Source organism: Cervus canadensis, chromosome 3 (genome assembly GCF_019320065.1).
Source record: "Cervus canadensis isolate Bull #8, Minnesota chromosome 3, ASM1932006v1, whole genome shotgun sequence".
Taxonomy (NCBI): domain Eukaryota; kingdom Metazoa; phylum Chordata; class Mammalia; order Artiodactyla; family Cervidae; genus Cervus; species Cervus canadensis.
This window is the reverse complement of record NC_057388.1, coordinates 72295040-72310797: the sequence shown is the minus strand read 5'-3', so window position 1 is coordinate 72310797 and position 15758 is coordinate 72295040. Positions and strand designations below refer to the sequence as shown.

General features: G+C 50.9%; 1 protein-coding gene and 2 non-coding genes across 3 annotated transcripts; all 3 read right to left on the bottom strand.

Annotated features, from left to right (window-relative positions):
* Positions 1-1280: 1280 nt before the first annotated feature.
* Positions 1281-12449, bottom strand: TBRG4 (transforming growth factor beta regulator 4). Its single transcript, XM_043463437.1, has 11 exons — positions 12299-12449; positions 10297-10761; positions 8191-8514; positions 7414-7585; positions 6979-7136; positions 6269-6379; positions 5163-5307; positions 4559-4807; positions 4301-4412; positions 4072-4186; positions 1281-3465 (listed from the first exon to the last, which is right to left on the bottom strand). Exons 2-11 carry the CDS (start codon positions 10708-10710, stop codon positions 3364-3366), a joined length of 1902 nt encoding a protein of 633 aa, XP_043319372.1. The 5' UTR covers positions 10711-10761; positions 12299-12449; the 3' UTR covers positions 1281-3363.
* LOC122439005 lies at positions 7231-7365 on the bottom strand. Its single transcript, XR_006268746.1, has one exon. It is a non-coding gene; the product is annotated as a small nucleolar RNA SNORA5 (small nucleolar RNA).
* Positions 7753-7888, bottom strand: LOC122439006. The gene has a single exon (XR_006268747.1). It is a non-coding gene; the product is annotated as a small nucleolar RNA SNORA5 (small nucleolar RNA).
* Positions 12450-15758: the final 3309 nt, after the last annotated feature.

The window sequence follows — 15758 nt, the reverse complement described above, 5'->3', positions numbered from 1 at the left end:
AAAGTTCCTACCTCAGGAAACTAGGAAAAGGACAAAATCAACTAAACTCAGCAGTAAGAAGGAAACAGAGCCAAGAGCAGAAATCAATGAAACAGAAAACAGGAAAACAGGGGAAGGAATCAATGAAACAAACAAAAAAAAAAACAATAGTTCTTTGAAAAATCAGTAAAATTGCAAATTGGGACAAAAATAGAGAAGACACAAATGACCAGTATGCCATGGGGGCTATGATGGTTAATTTTATGTGTTAGCTTGACTGGGCTTAGGGATGCCCAGATAGTGGATTAAATGCTATTTCTGGGTGTGTATGCAAGGACATCTCTGGAGATGAGCATGACTCAGTAGACTAGATTCGGCCTCACCAGTGCAGGGTGGGGATCAACCAATCAGTTGCTGGGGGGAGGGAGGGTAGGGGCAGAGAAAAACAAAAAGGCAAAGTGTGAATTCACTCTCTCGAGCTGGGATGTCCACCTCTGACCCTCGAACACTGGAGCTCCTGGTTCTCCAGCCTTTGGCCTCCAGGGCCACCAGTGACACCACAGCCCCACCTGCCACCCTTCCACATTCTCGGGTCTTTGTACTTGAACTGAATTTATACCAGTGGCTATGGCTTTCCTGGTTCTTCAGCTTGAGAACAGCCAATTGTGGAACTCCTTGGTCTCTGTAACTGCAGAGCCAATTCCTATAATAAATCTCTTATGTTTATCTCTCTCATATATTCTGTTGGTTGGTTCTCTGGAGAATGCTAATAACAGGGCTAACACTCTGGAGCCTGAAGACATTACAAGGACATCAAGGGAATGCTACAAACAACTTAATGCTCATAAATTCAACAACTTTGAAGAAATGGACAATTACTTGAAAATTAATATCTACCAAAAATTCAAACAAGATGAAATAGGTAACACGAATAGTCCTAAAACCATGAAAGAAACTGAATCTGTAACTTAAAAAAGCTTTTCCCAAGAAGGCTTCAGGTGCAGATAGTTTTATTTGAGTTCCATGAAGTATTTAAAGTAGTTCAGTTCAGTCAGTCATGTCTGACTCTTTGCGACCCCATGGACTGCAGCACGCCAGACTTCCCTGTCCATCACCAACTCCCAAAGCTTGCTCAAACTCATGTTTAAACGAGTAGTTAATTCAACTCATTTAAAGTAGAATTAACATCAATTTTGGACAATCTCTTTCACCCAAATTTGGAACTTTTGTTTCAAAGGACACCATCAAGAAAGTGGAAATACAGTCCACAAAATGGGAGAAAGTATTTGCAAGTCCTCTGATAAGAGATTTGTTTCTAAATATATAAAGAACTCCTACAACTCGGTAAGACAACCTAGTTAAAAACTGGACAAAGGGTTTGAACAGGTGTGTCTCCAAAAATTACATGTAAATAGGCCATAAGCACATGAAAAGACACCATTAGTCATAATGGAAAAATGAAAATCAAAGCCACAGTGAGATACCACCTTATACCCACCAAGATGACTAGAAGTCAGGTTAAGTGTTCCATATCCCTAGCCATTAGGCAAATGCAAGTAAAAAGATGACTCCACACCCATCGGAACTGCTCCGGCTTGAGAACGCCATAGGCTGGCAGGGACGTGAACTTCATGGCTTCCCACACTGTTGGTGGGAATGTAACGTGGTGCAGAACCTTTGGGAAACCCTGTGGCGGTTTCTTAAGAAGCATATAAATCCCTTATGACCCAGCAGCTGTACTCACAGGCACTTGTCCCAGAGAAATGAAAACTTGGGTTTACACAAACACCCACACATGGGACTGAACCACAGTCTAACAGCAATAACAAGGAAGGACCTACTGGATCAAACTCCAGAGAACTGTGCCTGTGAAGAAATCCAATTTCCAAACTTCATATACTACATTCCTGTACGGAACATTCTCCATATACTACATCATTCCTGTACGGAACATTCTCCAAGTAACAAAATAGAAATGGAGGACATGTTGGTAGCTACCGGTTGGCTCAAGGCCAAGGGGGTAGGTATGAACATAAAGGGCAACATGAGGTGTCCTGGTGGTGATGCAGGTGTCCTGCGCATGGACTTTTATTCTTGTCAGTCAGTATCCTGGTGTGATATGTGCCCATCACCTTTGAGGAAACTGGCAGAGGGCACAGGAAGCACTGTGTAGTTTCTCTCAGCTGCAGGCAATCTGAAAAAGTATCTCAACTACAAGCCACAGATCCCGAATGGTGAACATGAGCTTTCCTTTGTGGGTGCTCCCAGAGGTCCCCAAAACTGGCTCAGCACCCCTGATGCTTGTCCATCCTGGCCCTTCACTTTGGTACACTCTTCTCCACTCCCTCACTTTGTCTGGGCTCTGAGTCACCGGCTTCAAAAAGCCATCTTGGCTGTTTTGTTCTCTGGGCCAAGAACCTCAGCCAGCCTGTTCCGAGTGCCAAGCACCCACATCCTGTGAGCTAATAACCCAAAGCTTGTGTGACTTGCTTTCTGAGGGACCACTTTGGAGGGAGTGGGGATGAGTTGAAAGCGGGGCCCAGAGAAGCCAGATGGCCCTTCTCTGCTCAGCTCCACAGCAAAGTCTCTTATGACGGACTAGAAGCTAGAAAGTCTTTATTTTGGCTTTGGTACTTGGCTTGTGGGATCTTAGTTCCCCAACCAGGGATTGAACCTGGGCCCCCAGCAGTGGAAGCAAGGAGTCTTAAGCCCTACACTGCCGGGGAAGTCCTTGTAACGCTGCTGCTGATGTGGTGAAGGGGGCTCTGGGCTCCTTAGGCAGATGGTTACCACAGCGGCGGCACACCACCATGGCACTCTGGTCCAGGTGTAAGGACAGCAAGGGGTCTCTTCTGGCCCTGCAGTGTCAGTCAAGTACACTCCTTTCTTCTTCTCAGAGCCAGTGCCTCCTGAGGGACTGGCACTTATACCACATGGCAGCACAGGCCGCCAGGGTGCCCCACTCACCCAAGACCATCGGATGGGAGGGGACCTCCCAGGATGCCATGCACTGAAAACCCAACTGGCCTCCCCGGGAAGGTCCTCACATGCTGACGTTCAGAACTCCAGGACTCAGCCTGTACGGGGGCTGACTGCAGGCTTCCGAGCAACAGGCCAGCCGTGCACAAATGTATATGAGAGGGATCCTCTGTGGGTGGCAGAGAAGCCGGGATAGTTGGGCAGTTGATTAAGAATTTATTACTCATGAGAGAATGACCTGCTACTCAGAGATGCTGGCCACCGGCCCACTTCCCCACTTCCAAGGCCAAGGTCCTGCACTGAGGTCTGTCCTAGAGCATGCCACCTCTTGCCCACCCAGTGCCCATGGCTAGGCCTCTGGAGAAGTCCGGCCCCCTGGGCACACAGTCCTTGCTATGGGGCAGGTCATTTGGCCAGCTCCTCTGCCACGGCTTTGCGCATCTTGTCCTTGAGATAGGCGCTCTTCTGCCATTCAGACTTGAGTTCCATCCACTCATAGTATGGGACCTGGGGGAGGTAGTGGAAATGAGTCAGGGCAGGTGAGACCCCCGTCATGCCTCCCGCCCTGCGCATCACACCCCTGGCCCCCAAATCCTGAAGGAAGAAGCCTATGGAGCGAGAGCAGAATGGGTGGGCAAGAGACCCCCACTTGGTCAGTGCTCAGAGCTGCAGGGACCCATGAGTAAACGGGACCAAGAGCAGCTTCGAGATTTTAAAAGCTGTATCAAAGGCAAAAGAAAACACTCAATAATGAGCCACTTGTGCATTTTCTGGCCCCACATAGGACTGCCTGCTCTCTGGTGCAGATGTCTCCATGTTGAGAACCTGGGACCAGGCCCGGGGCTGGACCTTAGCACAGAGCCCCGCGTGAGGCACAGGTCAGCATGAGGCCCTGGGCACTGGGTTTGTCTTACCTCTTCCTCTCAGAAACCCTGGCTGTGGAGACGGGAACAGCAGCAGACACTTACAAGCTGTGTGATGTTGGGAAAAACCTAACACCCTTCTAAGTTCCTCTTTTCTCATGTGTGAAGGGGGAACCCCAACATGGGCGACCTCAAGAGCTGGGGTCCGACACTGGCTCCCATCAGCCAGCTGGGACTAGAAGATACTCACGTCGACCAGCAGGAAGCCAGCGGCCAGCAGGTGGCGCCGGGCCAGCACGAAGCGCCCCAGCAAGTCTTTGCTTCGGCTGTTGAAGTTGGGGAACTCCCAGCGAAGGAAGGCTAGCCTGGAAGGGGAGACGGGGTCCTGTGGATGCTGACAGCTCCCTCAGGCCTTTGGAGGGAAGAGGGAATGCCAGAACCAAATGCACACGGCCCCCAAGGGTGGTGTGGCCACCTACCTCTTGGCCCCAGGGGGGAGTGGCTGGCTGCCAGAGGAGGGGGCGAGATGGGGGGCCACAAAGTCCCTCAGGGGCAGGAGTTGGCTCTCGGTGTCGAGCAGTACCTCAGCATCTGAGGAGGGCACAGAATTAAAATGTGGTGGGGACCATCCCTCAGAGATCAATTGGGCTTATAGCCCCTGCCCTTACAAGGGATGAACTGACACCCTGGGGAGCAGACGGGATTTGCGGGGAGGCAAGGGGACGATGGGTCCTCACCCAGAACCCAGCCATACTGCGTGGCCACCATGAAGCTGCCCTTGTCGGCACTCCCCAGCAGCCCCTTCAACGTCTCCTGCAGCTCCTTCTGCAATGGGGTCATCTTCTGTTCAAGGGCCGAGCGACTGGGGACCAAGGCTGAGGTAGGCAGAAGGGGTCCTGTGTATTCAGGGTGCTGCTCCAGCTGGGCAGTGGCATTGATATGCAGCAGCTTCTGGAAGGTGCTTTGATCCTTTGAGGACTTGCCACCTAAGGGGAGATGATGGAGTGAGAAAAGAGGGCCAGGAGGACCGGGATGGAGGGACACAGGGGCCAGGTGGGAGAGTCGGCGGCACCCTCCCCCACACCCAAGTCTCACCCTGGACTCTGGGTCAGGAGCAGCAGAAAGAGGGTCTGCCGGTCACCCACTAGGAGTGGACAGAGAAGGAGCAGATGCTGGGTGCGCCCTGGCCTGCCCCATCTTCCCAATGCTGAGTGGAGCCCAAGGCTGACAACCAGGCAGCCATCCCAGCTGCAGTGGTCCCTGGGGTGAGGTGGGGGAGGGGGCACGCGCGGTGGGCTCGCCATCACTCAGGAGAGGGAGGGATGCCCCCCCACCGCTCACCTAGAAACTGGGCGTGAAATTCAGGGCGGAGCACAGCCTGCAGCTCGGCCTCCCGCACCTGCTGCAGCACACACAGGGCCCACACCACGTCCACCTGCAGGGCTGGCTCCAGGCCCACCAGCTCTGACCCCAGCTTCTCATGCACCTGGGCGAGGACAGCGCGGGGTGGGGAAAGCAGGTTTTGCTCAGTGGCCACAGGCATCCCTGGGCGGGCAGCAGCTGGAGCTGCCCTATGACCTGGACATGCTGAGGCCCAAGGGGGTGAGGCAGGTAACCTTGACCGAGGCACTCTTGGTCAGGATTGGGGGACCCCTGGTGGCAGGTACCAGAAATCCTCCTCATCCCTTAGTTCCAATCTGGACAGCAGCTGGGCTACCCCTACTGCCCCCTCCTCCCACCCACTAGCAAGAACCTATGCACAAAACCATGCCACCAGCACAGGGGAGGTGTTTCTGGCCCCAAGAGCTGGAGATTATGAAAGGGGAAGCAGCTGGCCGGCTGGGGGAACACCCACTATGGGGGCCCGGGGTCATACCCAGTTCACTCATTGGATGCTCTCACCCTGGCAACTGGATTGAGTCTCTGAGCCCCAACAGGGCATTAAGGGAACACCAGGAAGTAAGATAGCCCACAGCTTCCCTGGTGGCGCCAACAGTAAAGAATCTGATTGCAAGGTGGGAGACCCAGGTTTGATCACTAGGTCGGGAAGATTCCCTAGAGAAGGGCATGGCAACCCATTCTAGTACCAGAAACCCATTCTAGCCTGGAGAATTTCATGGACAGAGGAGCCTTGTGGGCTACAGTCAATGGGGTCACAAAGAGCTGGACATGACTGAGGGACTAACACACACACAGGAAGTAAGAACAGGGGTCCCCCAGCCTCACTACCAGTGAGCCACTGGATGCCTTCCTGGTTCTTGGCTGCCATGTCCCCAGACAACCCCTGGGGTGTATGGCTCCAGCCGGCTCCTTCCACACTCCCACCAGGCTTTCTTCCTTTCTGCCTCCCTACCTGGGACCCCGCAGTACAAATCCAGCCTCTTCCCTCCCTCCCCCTCAGCCCTACGCTGCTCCGAGCATAGCAGCAGAGGGTGCGAAGACCGTACCAGGCTGAAGAATGGATCCTCCCGCTCTGGACGGAAGTTCACACGGGCGAAAGCCAGCAGCATGTTGCACAGGTGTGGCAGAGTGATGCTCTGGGCTCTGTCCAAGACGTGCTGGGCCAATCAGGGAGGACAGAAAGGCAGGATGAGAGGGGCCTGGTGGTATGCAGACCTGGCCCTCCCCCAGAACCCATGCGCTTCCAGCCCAAAGTGGGTAATTTACACAGGGCAATGGGCAGAGGGCTAGTGCTGTCCTCCCCGAGGCAATCATACACACATAAAAGGTCCCTGACAACAGCTTCAGAAATACTCTTCAGCTTATAGACAACCTGCGGCACCTAAATCTCAATGCAAACATTCTCTTTCTTCACAACGCCATTTTGCAGCTGTTGGAAGTTTAGGGAGAGTTTTGAGTGGATTCTTGGCTTTCCTGTCTGCACTGCTCCCCGCAGTCACCCAAAGACACACACAGTCTGTCACCTACAAAGTTTCGTGAAATAATGAAGAAAGCCGTTTCAACTTCACTTTCTTTCACAACTGAGTCATACTGCTTCTCTCCAAAGAAACTGGAGTAAGGACTCCATATCTGCCACTAGGAAGTGTTCTGGACTGGCTGAGCCTCCCTGATGAAATGCCCAGGGAGCGTGTCTAAGCAGGGGGTCAGGCAAGGAGGGCCCTCAGAACCGAGGCCTGACGTCTGCACCCGAGCTCACCTGGACGAAGGCCTCAAACAGGGGCAGGTTGAGCCACTTAAGGAAGGCGAAGGACTTGGTGCAGCGGGCTACCTCGCTGGACGTCATGCTTGGCGTGTGGGGCAGCAAGTCGGCTGCCAGGCGCTGGAACACCTGGGTCTGGTGGAAGCCGAGTTTGCCTTGGGGACAGAGCCTGAGATTTAACTGGTAAGAAGTGGCAGGCTGCCCTCAGGCCCACCCTACCACCCACCCCGGTCTCAAGGAGTAAGAGCTTGGTGTCTGTAACCAAATTTATCCCTGAGGCCTAGCACAGAGGATCAGGGCCCATGAGTCACAGTGTTTCTGTAGCAGCCTTCTGGGCCACTGCCTGCCACGGGTGAGGTAGGCACCGAATTTGACACAGCTGCGGCCAGAACCCTCCCCCTCCCAGCCTCACCCCTCGTGCATAGGGCTCACCATAGGCATAGGCCAGGTCCAGGAGGATGCTTTTAGTCAAGGGGAATGGCTTCTGGACCAGGTGGTAAGAGATGGCCCGCAGCAAGGGCACCGATCTCCGGTTCTGAGCCGCCAAGGTCACCAGCACCTTCCGCAGCTCCTCAGGGCCAAACTGCTCCACCAGCTCCAGGCACTGTCAACCACAGCCGGCAGGGGTCAGCTTGATGGCCTGAGGGCCAGGGGTCCCATGCAGTGCAGGCCCTGCGAGACAGCAACTAGGCCTGAGCTTACTAAACACAAGCCCCATCAGTGCAGGGCCTGCCTCTGCTCCTACTCCAGGGAGTCCCCAGACCGGGGATGCCGTGTCCGTAGCCAAACTTATCCCCAGGTCCCAGGGCAGGGGACCCAGGGCCCATGAGCTGCGGAGCTTGCTGTGGCAGTCATCCGGGCCAGACCCTGCTACCACGGGAACAGGACTGAATTTGACTTGACTGCGGGGCTGAGGCAGGGGTAGAGCAGGGGGCGGCAGGTGTGATGTCTCTAGGAAGCATTAACCGAAGCTGAGCCAGTGGGGTGGCTGAGGCCACACTGCAGGAGCTACTGGCCATGCTGTTTCCAGGTCATGTGCCAGAGGCAATTCTGGAGGAACTACAATCTTGTTCAGGCTCTGCAACCCCCTGGATTCTTGAAGGAACCAGTGGGCACAAAGTGCTGCCTGTAGCCACCTAAAGTACCAGTCCTGCCAGTGCCATGCCCCAGACTATGGACAGAAGTCACAAGGCTCTTGTCCCTTAGTACCTTGTCTTCCAGGCGGTTCATCAGAGACTCCGAAAGATGCCCAGTTTTCATCATCATGGCCACCACCGTGCGTTTGTCTTCAATTTCTGCCCAGCGCCGCTCAAGGTGCACAAGCAGCTCAGCCAGCAGCTCCTGGGAGCCCTGCTCCTGCATGTAGGTGGCGCTGGACTCGGCCAGGAAGGCCAGATGCTTGTACCTGAGCCTGCGCATGCGCCAGCGGACCTCCTGCTCCACTGACCGCAGCTCCTTGGAGGTGGCGGGGAGCCCCAGTGCGTAGAGGCTCCGGAGCAGCTTCACAAGGGTCCCATGCCAGATTACAGTTATCTAGGTGGGGGCGCGGGGGGAGACACACACAGGCAAAGTCACACCTGGGACCTTATTGATCCTGTCATGGAGCAGGCCAAGGCTCTGAGCTGGAGCCTGCCTCCCGAGAACCAGTCATTTTAATGTAGGCATTTCTACTGGGCACACCAAGCTTCTCCTTAATAGCCTGTCTGGACCTGTTTTCTGCCCACAGCACTCCCTCCTCCTCCAGCTCCATTTCTGAACAAGGGTGACCCAGCCATTCCCTGCAGGGTCTGCTTCCAGGCCTCAGAGAAATATGAGCCCCACTCTGGCCCAGACCCCACCCTCACGGAAGGCAGTATGTGGTACATGAGAATGGCTCTGTTGTCGGTAAGGCTAAGGCTGTTAACACTGCCGTTCTTCAAGTCTCCAGACTCTTCTGTGAAATGGGGCTGCACTGCCAAGAAGGGGAACTGAAATCATACACATGAGGTGAGGGGCAAACAGAAAAGCAGTTGTGTGAAGGGCTGGGCAGAAGGACAAAAGTATGGGGGATTCCCTGGCAGGGCAGTGGTTAGGACTCCAGGCTTTTACTGCCAGGGTCCAGGGTTCAATCCCTGGTGGGGGATCAACAATCCCACAGCCATGGTGAGGGGGGAAAAAAGAAAAGTATGAATTTGATCTCAGCATCACATGAGCCTTCAGTGACTTCTGCTGTTTCTGCAGAATTCCCAGACAGTAGGAGGACTCTTAAAAGAAAGCTTGATCAGTTTCTATTTCTAAATGCTAGTTCATTACTGGCTTATCATTTTGCTACAATGTTTAGTCTGTCTCTAAAGCTTTTGTGTAAAAGGTTTAAAAAATAACGACTAGAATGATAGTCTTAGAACAAGAAGGGATCTAATTAAGATAATTTATATGAACTATATTCTCAGTAAGAAAAAAATCTGTACTGTGACCCCAACACATAGGCTCATAGTACAGATCTGTCTTGTAACTAAAGACAAAAACTTCCATGAAACAATACTTCCCTTACTATCTGTGAACTGTTTCCAATATTACTCTATTTCCACATCCACTATACTCTCATAACCTGCAGCTGAAAAAACTCATTTAACTCGACCCCTCCCTTGAGCCGTGAGTCTCTTCGTCACCCCTGACAAGCGGACATGGCCTTGCCTTTCCAGAGCAGCCAGGTTGAGGGTCTCTACCTCTTTTCTATGTCATAGGCCCTTCGGCTCCAGACCCCAGGGTGCCTGAAGTCCGCATGGAGTCCTTCTTCACACCGAACAGGAACTGGGTTGAGTTCTTCCTGCACCCACCCCTGGCACACACAAGTCCCTTCTCTCCATGTTCCTCCTCTAAGGATCTGACTGGCTGGGATAACACCCATGGTCAGTTCCAAGTTTCTGAGATCCTCTCCTAGTCACCCTTCATCTCCTCCAGTTTCAAGAGTGTGTCCCCTGTCAGCCAGACACAGAGGAGGGGCCACATCAGTCAAGACTGCGTGGTGAGGGGGAGGCCCCCGATGCACTGAGAAAAACCAGGCTCAATCCTTTTGTTTGTATTTACTGTGTCTGGGCTGCCTATAAGATGAGGACAGCAATATTCACCTAACAGAGCTGTCATGAGGCTTAACAGAAGTGAAAGCACATTAAAGTATTCTGGAAACTATAAAATGAAAAAATACCACAGGACGTGGATGGACTCGGCACACAGCAGAGTTTCTGTCTATACTGGGAGAGTGACTGGACGCTTTGGACTCCGTGGCCTCTGCTATATTCTGCTTGCTGAACCTGCAGAAAAGGCTCCAGAACCCACCTGGCTGTTGACAAGATGGAGAAGTTGCCAAAAGCGAGCATCCTGTATGAGTGTGGCTTTGTCTTTTGGCTTCTCAGAGAGTAGGCGAGAGAGCTGGATAAGCGCGAGGGCGGCGTGGTTCTGCTGCAGACAGTGACCACCCCCCAGAAGCTCCAGGAGCTCCTCGGGCTGGGTGGCCTTCTCGATGAGCTGCTCCACCTCCTGGCGCCCAGGATAGGGAGCAAACACCTGTTCCTTCTCCACAAGCTCTGACAAGGGACCTGGGAGGCGGGAGCTGGGCGAGGTAGCTGAGGAAGTCAGCGGCTTCTGGGTTCCCTGGGGGAGTCTCAGCTGGCTGACGGGGGACACAGCAGGGGCCAGGCGGGTGGCCTCCCTTAGGAGGCATGTGCATCGCCTCACCAGTCGAGCGGCCATGGTGGCCCGGGCGGCAGCGAGGGGAGCCTCCTAGCAAGTGACTCCAAAGCCCTGAAGAGGAAAAGAAGAAAGGGGTGGTACAGGGGCAGTTCCCGGTTCACAAACACAACAGAAGAACCCAACAAACGCAAGGGAGCCACAGCCACACTCTCCCTAGGCCAGCCCAAACTCCTCCTGACTGACCACCCACAGGCAAAGGCATGTTCTGAAGCAAAAGTCTCCGAGGGCTTTTGTTTCAGGGCAGAATGTAACCCAACCCTGAAACTCAGGAGCATTACAGTCTGGGTTGGAGGGCTTCTAGTCCTGGCTGTGGAATTACCTAGAAATGGTTCAACACTTCAGAACCCCAGGCCTGGTCCAAGACCTCTTGAGTAGGAGTTTCTGCAAGCAGGGTTTGAATAGCATTCCACCCGCTCCCCCCCACCCCCTCTCTCTTTTAAAAAGTTTTAAAAGTACCCAGGATTAAAAAATTATTGGCTTACAGAGAAAATGAGACAGAATATTTTAAATTAGATTACTCCTAGAAAATCCTGGACATATAATCCATATATACATCCCACAGCTTCTGTGGATGTATTTTTAATAACTTTATAGACATGTGAGTGAGCCTTCCCAAACCAACTCGCACTATTACATCACTAATCTACTAAACACACATACAACCCTTCTGAGAGCAAAATCCCTGAACCAATCATAAAAAGCAGTTCACAACATGGCACAGAATTATTTTCCCAGTTTTACCTTTTCTTCCCCTCTGGAGCACACTCCCTCATTCTCAACAGGCCTTGCACTTTCATTACATCTGGGCAGGGCAGGGCAGGGCAAGGCCTGCTGCCTCATTTTTTTTACCCGCCATCATAGGGCTCAGGAAATCAGCCTCCATCTTTCCGCACTCAGATAAAACGTTACCTCCTCCCAAAATGTTATACACCAGATGCTACTGCTTTTTAACAACTCTGCCTCGCGCACTAGCGTGATTAAACGACCTAGGTAAGACAGACCACCTGCACACGATAAAAGGTTAACCCGGGCTCCGTTCTGCCAAAGCAGAGAGCGTGTTTGACCTTAGACTTCCCAGAACTTGGTCAGGAACATTTTAACATGAACTGACTGTTGCAGCTGTAAAAAGTTTAGACTCACTGTACACAAAACAAGAGGCTCAGGGAGGAGAAATATTGGCCCAAGGGCAACATCCATATACATCCACAAAGCCCCAGCGGCGGGGAAGCACTGGAAACGATCCCTACTAAAGACAGTCCTACGAGCTAGTGAGGAATCGAGTTCAACTCAAAGGGACTTAAGGATCCTTAACACCAACCCGGAAGTTCGGCCCTCAGACGCAGAAAAGGGAATCACCTTTACAAAGAGCACGCAGCGACCGCGCCGAGGGTCAGTGCGGGGATCGTAGGCCGTCACGCGGGACCTCAGAAAAGGGGCGCGTGCGCACGAGCAGGCACTGCTTTAAACCGGACCCGGCCCCTGCCACCCACCCCGATCCACTGCGTCCCAGTGCGCCCTCCAGGTCTCCTCTCCCAGCCATGACCCCAGGTCTTCAGGACCCCATTTCCCCCCTGGTCCCGATACGTACGGCGCCACCGCCACCGCCGCTACCGCGAACTCCGCCGCTGACCTCCATGCGCCCCAGTACTGCCCTCGGTCCACGCTGCGCGGCGCGCTCGTTTACGTCACTCGGAGCGCCGCAGGAAGCGAGGCTCGCCGCCTGCCGCCCGGCCGGAAGTCGTTGCCGGTTCCTTTTTCCGGCCGGGTGCCATCTTTGCTGAGATCGGGAACTAGGTGGTGGGAAGTGAATTGAGATGTGTTGAGCGATTTAGGAAAAAATGGAAGGGGGAAAAACATAAAAGTGTCCAGAAACGGAGGCTGGGGGGCTTGATCGCCAGCCTCTGGTTAGTACCTAGCTTTCAAAAGGAGTATAGGAGGCGACCCTTTGTCGTCCGTCGGCTCCCATGTGTCTCTATAAAGAAGCCCCGGCTGTAGACTGTCCAGAAGTGGGCTGGGCTGCGACTCGCTGGGGAGGCCTCTCAGCCTAGGTCTGCGGAAATGTAGGACACCATTTAACCAGATCTTGCGGTTTTTCCAAAAAAGAATGTAGAGTTATGGAATTGTATGTGCAATCTCTTGGTTTTTAAGTGTTTCCCTTTAATTACAAAAGAAACTGCCGGGTAAGCCAAGCAAGATATATTTGAGGTCTGTGGACTTGATTAATTTTTTTCCTGCACAAATTTCTATTTCCATGGAATTAGGAACTGCTTTTTGGGGGTTTGATTAAGGTTTCATGTATTTATCACAAATTCTCCAAATCCGTCACAGCTTCAGAGTCTAAATCGCTCAAGATGTTCTGACACTTAAGATAGGTCACCAGGTTAATATTACCGAAGGAGTCTCTTTTTTGAGGCTTATGACCTCCAGTGTGGATTATCACCGCTATGCTCTCAGAGCAGGTGTCATCCTGGGTCTGTCTCCCTTTACCATGTGCTCGGTTCCTTTTGCTTCCCTTGATGCTTGCTTTCTTATTTCCTGTCCTTTACCTTATTTCTTGGTTTATGCCCTTGTTTGGGTGGAGCACATCCTCCAGTACTTCTACGAGAAATGATGCCAAGGAGGTTAGGTATTTAAAGGCCTAGCAGATCTAAAATGTATTTTTTGTATCCTGCTTGATGGTAGTTCTACTGGCTACTGTATTTTAGAAATCATTTCCTGGTTTTGAAAGCTTAGTCTGTGAGCCTCTAGCTTTCATGCTTCTGGTGTTTGTGAGGAGTCTAGAAGGTGTATATGAGATGTTTTGTTCACATGCCCTCCTTCCCTTCTTCCTTCCTATCCTTCCATCGTTTTTTGTTTTTCCAAATTTCTAAAAGTTTGTGTCTTCTCATTATGCGTAGGGTTATGATATTTCACAGTGATGTTACTTGGTGTGAGTCTATGTCTTATTGACTGAGCACAAGAAGAGCCTTCAATCTAAAAACTCATTTTCTCAGTCGTGAAACTTGTTATGTATTTTGTTGAATATTTCCTTTCCTCTGCTTTCTCTGGTTTCTCTTTCTGAAACACCTAGATTTGAATATTGGCTTTTCTGGGCTGATATCTGATTTTCTCTAGCTTTCCCATCTTACCTCTTCTACTCCTCATCTTTTTATATGTGTTTATGCTCTACTTTCTTGGAGATTTCCTCAAGTTGGCTTCCAGCTCTTCTGAAAATTTGATTTCTGCTATCATACTTTTACTTAGCAAAAGCTCCTTTTTGGCTGTTAAATGTTCCTTTTTTATGGTATCTTTTTTTGTTCTTTCGTGATTGCAGTATTTTATCTCTGAGGATTTTTGTGATAAGGATGTTTTCTCTAAGCTTTTCTTCTCTCTGTAGAGTTGCTGTTCTTTTTTCCTTTTGTTGGTATTCATATTTGGTTTTTATCCTCAGATATCTACTTATATTTAAATATAGTAAGAAGGAACTCTCATCCCTTGTTGGTGGGAGTGTAAAAAAGTACAGCTACTTTCAAAGACAGTTTAGTAGTTTCTTATAAAACAAAACATACTCTTACCGTGTTCAGTGAACTGAATGTTTATGTCCCCGCCTGCCCCACCCCACTTCCCCGGTTCATGTGTTGAAACCTATTGCCCATGGTGTTGGTATTAGGAGGTTGGGGCCTTTGGGAGGTGATTAGGTAATGAGAGTGGTGGCTTTGTATTGGGATTAAGTTCTGTTATGAAAGAGACCCCAGAGAGCTTCCTTGGTCCTTCCACCATGGAGAACATAGTGTGTGTGTGTGTGTGTGTGTGTGTGTGTGTGTGTGTGTGTGTGTGTGTGTGTGTGTGTGTGTGTGTGTGTGTGTGTGTGTGTGTGTGTGTGTGTGTGTGTGTGTGTGTGTGTGTACACACATACAGGTACTCAGTTATGTCTGACTCTTTGCAACCCTATGGACTGTAGCCCTCCAAGCTCCTCTGTCCGTGAGCCCTCCAAGCTCCTCTGTCCGTAAGCCCTCCAAGCTCCTCTGTCCGTGAGCCCTCCAAGCTCCTCTGTCCGTGAGATTTTCCAGGCAAGAAGGTTGTCATTTCCTCCTGAGGGGATCTTCCTGGCCTAGGGTCTGAACCCACTTCTCCCACATTGCCAGTGGATTCTTTACTGCTGAGCCATTGGGGAAGCCCAGGAGAACACAGTAAGTCTACAATACAGAAGAGAGCACTCACCCAACTGTGCTAATGCCTAATCTTGAACCTACAGCCTCCAGAACTATGAGAAACAAATTCTTGTTTTTGGGCCACAGAATGTATGGTATTTTTGTTTCAGTGGCCCTAATGGACTAATACAATCCAGCAACTGTGCTCCTTGTTATTTACCCGAAGGAGTTGAATACTTATATCTACACAAAACCTGCACATAGATGTTTATAGCAAATTTATTCATTATTGTCCAAACTTGGAAGCAGTCAAGATGTCCTTCAAGGACCTCTTTGGTGGTCCAGTGGCTAAGATTCTGCCTTCCCAATGCAGGCGGCCCCAGTTTGATCCCTGGTCACGGGACTATGTTGCACATGCTGCAACCAAGACCTGGTGCAAATAACTATTTTTAAAAAAATATATCCTAAATAAACTGATAAATTCAGACAGTGAATATTTTTCAGTGTTAAAAAGAAATGAGCTATTAAACCATGAAAAGAAATGGAGGAAACTTAACATGCAAGTTACTGAGTGAAAGAAGCCAATCTGAAAAGGCTGTGTACTGTATGATCCCAACTATAAGACATTCTGGGAAAGGCAGAATTATGGAGACAGTAAAAAGGTCAACGGTTGAGGGGAAGGAAGGATCACTAGGTGGAGCACAGATTTTTAGGGCCCTCCAAATTATATGATACAATAATGGTGGATACGTGTTACATACTTGCCTAACCCATAGAGTTCAACAATAAAAGTGACCCCTAATGTAAACCGTGGTCTTTGAATGATAATAATGTGTTGATGTAGATTCATTGATAATACATGTATCACTCAGGAGGGTATGTGTGTGTATGTGTTTGAGGGTTATATGGGAACTCCTG

Bases quoted from the DNA above. Each gene is read 5' to 3' on its own strand.
- TBRG4 (XM_043463437.1), bottom strand. From the start codon at position 10,710: ATGGCCGCTCGACTGGTGAGGCGATGCACATGCCTCCTAAGGGAGGCC. The intron at 7,586-8,190 runs GTACTAAGGGAC...TGTGGTTGACAG, and splicing joins TGAACCGCCTGGAAGACAAG to TGCCTGGAGCTGGTGGAGCA. The intron at 4,413-4,558 runs GTGAGGACCCAT...TGCCCTCCTCAG, and splicing joins GCAGTATGGCTGGGTTCTGG to ATGCTGAGGTACTGCTCGAC.